This window comes from Pundamilia nyererei, unplaced genomic scaffold (genome assembly GCF_000239375.1).
Source record: "Pundamilia nyererei isolate P.nyererei 1_Seehausen unplaced genomic scaffold, PunNye1.0 scaffold00139, whole genome shotgun sequence".
NCBI lineage: Eukaryota > Metazoa > Chordata > Actinopteri > Cichliformes > Cichlidae > Pundamilia > Pundamilia nyererei.
Window position 1 is genome coordinate 1,594,039 of NW_005187540.1, and position 2,465 is coordinate 1,596,503.

The 2,465-nt window shown below is 44.8% G+C and overlaps 1 protein-coding gene across 1 annotated transcript in view; it reads right to left on the reverse strand.

The window, feature by feature from the left end:
• Positions 1-13: 13 nt before the first annotated feature.
• The window catches only part of dcst1 (DC-STAMP domain containing 1), an 11,874-nt gene continuing 9,422 nt past the window's right edge, over positions 14-2,465 (reverse strand). The window contains exons 15-16 of the mRNA XM_005744178.2: positions 467-565; positions 14-205 (exon numbers count right to left, since the gene is read on the reverse strand). Coding sequence (XP_005744235.1) covers positions 107-205; positions 467-565 — 198 coding nt within the window. The 3' untranslated portion in view covers positions 14-106. The remainder of the gene's footprint in view (positions 206-466; positions 566-2,465) is intronic.

The following is a 2,465-nucleotide window of genomic DNA, read 5'->3' on the forward strand; positions in this document are numbered from 1 at the left end:
AGCTTCAGTCCAGTTTGAACTGAATGTGTTTTTATTGCCTGAAGCTCGAGTCTGCCACAAAAAACTGGACGACTTCTTCATCCAGGTGGAGCTTCCTCTCTCTCCTCTAACCGCTGGCGTAGTGCGTCTTCTCGGAGCTGGACGCTTCCTCTCCGTGATGATGCCAGCAAAGGCGGTGCCCCCACCTGAGCAGGCGCTGGAACACCTGAAGGCAGCAGAGGAGACGTGAACACACGGAGACGTAGCACAAAGAATCCAGAACTGCAGTCTGTGTGAGAACTTTGCAGCTGCAGAGGTGAAACTCCAGGACAAGAAAACATTTTTAAAACTTTATGTTGAGTCAAAAATCGGTAACGTTTAAGCAATGTGTCGAATCAGATTTGACTGATGTTTTATGTCCCAGTGAAAAACACCTCTGAGAGCAGACCTCCGTGAAACGTGGTTCTACAGGCAGGAAGCCACTCACCGTCCTCTGTCCACGGCTGATGATGCGTTTCCTGCCGCTGCTGGAAATCCGGCCGTGAATGTGCAGGTTGTAAAGGAACAAGATCCTCGTCTTCTCCCTCTGACACACAGACAGAGACGACGTTTTGTTTTACATGCATGGAAAGTCTTTATATGCTTCACATTTCTGTCTGAAGACCTGAAATCTAAAACGCGATTCAGTCGCTTGGATCAAAGCTGAGAGAAGTTTAGCTGGGACCGGCCTGCTCTTCATCACCTGGTGCTGACTGTGTGCCCAGGTGAGTGACGCTCTGCAGCAGAAACATGATATATTCTCTGTATGTGCAACAACACACATTATTATTATGTCACTGATTTAGTTTAAAGCGATGTTTTCTTGCCAGTGTTGCATTAAAATGACTGTCACCTGATCTCATCTGTATACAATGTTCACGTGTTTACACTTCTGTAAAAATGTGCAGAAATATAACACAAAGCTGTTCTCCTGTTACAGCTGCTGTCGGCACAGGTTCCAGGTCAGAACCAGAGCTGCAGGACTGGAAGCTTCCTGAGGAAACGGCCTGAATGGAGCAGATTTAAATAAAGTTTGAGGATAAAGGAACGTCTCGATCACGGCTGTATCCGAGTACTCTCTGATCCTCCGTGTGAACGTGTCAGCAGCTGATGCTGGACTGCGAAGTGCTGAGTGTGAATGTGCAGACCACGTGTGCACCTGAAGCTCATTCATTCGCAGCCTCGCTCGCTCTCTCGCTCTATCTGAATGTCTCTCGGCCACAGTCAGCTCAGCTGTAATGCTCTTACACTAATCTGCTCTCAGATCAGATTTACAGCATCTCCCAGGGTTTAAACAGAGCGTGCGTGCTAATGAGTTTGAGCGGTTTACTTCTTCATCAGTTCAGGAGAGGAAGTGACATCACGGCGTGCGCTCAAACCAAGACAAACACTCGTTTCATGTTTCTTTGTTTACTAATAAACACAACAAATACTGCTATTGTCGCTACAGACGGCACAGCGACCCGGCCGCTGCACGCGCTCCATCCGAATCTCTGTTTGTCTGTTTGTGATCAGTCGTGACCAAACACAACAAACACCGCCATGAGGAAATGGACACACACACACACACACGCACACACACACACGAAGGAAACGCTTTGATATTCACTGAAGTCTGAGCTGAACGATCACCGAAACACAGAGAACTCGAAATGTTAACGCCACACAAACTTCTGATTTTACACAAATCAGAGATGCAACATCAGTTTTGTTCGCATTTAATGTCTCTGTATTTTCAGTCCTTTATTTATCCTGATTAAAAATCTCATTTCCAAGAGAGACCTGGCATCATGGCAACAAAAGCAAAGATACACGTACCACACAAGTGTATAACATTTAAAACAAATACAACATCCTGTACGAACATGTGAAAAATATACAATAACAGATCGAATTCAGAGCGACATTAAAAACCATCACACCGAGTAAAAGAGTTATTCTCCTTTAAGACGGACTTAAACTCCCCGAGGGAACCAGCTCTGATCCTTTCAGTTCCTCCTGCAGATGATTCCAGGAAGCAGGGGCGGCGTGTTTAAAAGCCTTTTTCTCCAATTCTGTTCTGATTGTTGGGACAATCATTTGTATGATATTGTGAGAACGCAGGCTGTATTGGTTGTGGTTTTTACACATATAAACACACAGATAAGAGGGAACCAGCCCAAGCAGAGATTTATAGATAAAGATCAACCAGTGGGAGAGTCGGAATATGCAAAAGGTGGATTTCCATAGCCAGTAATAAAACATGAAGCACAATGGTACACAGTTTCCAACCTCGTAGGCGGTGTGCAGGTGCATTCATAAAAAGCAGGTCACCATAATCCAATAAAGGTAAAAAAGTTGCATGAATCAAGCGTTTTCTCACTTGGAGGGAGAAACAGGAAGGATTTCTAAAAAAGTAACTTCGTTTTAGTTTTAACTTCGACACAAGCCTTTGAATGTGAGTCTTA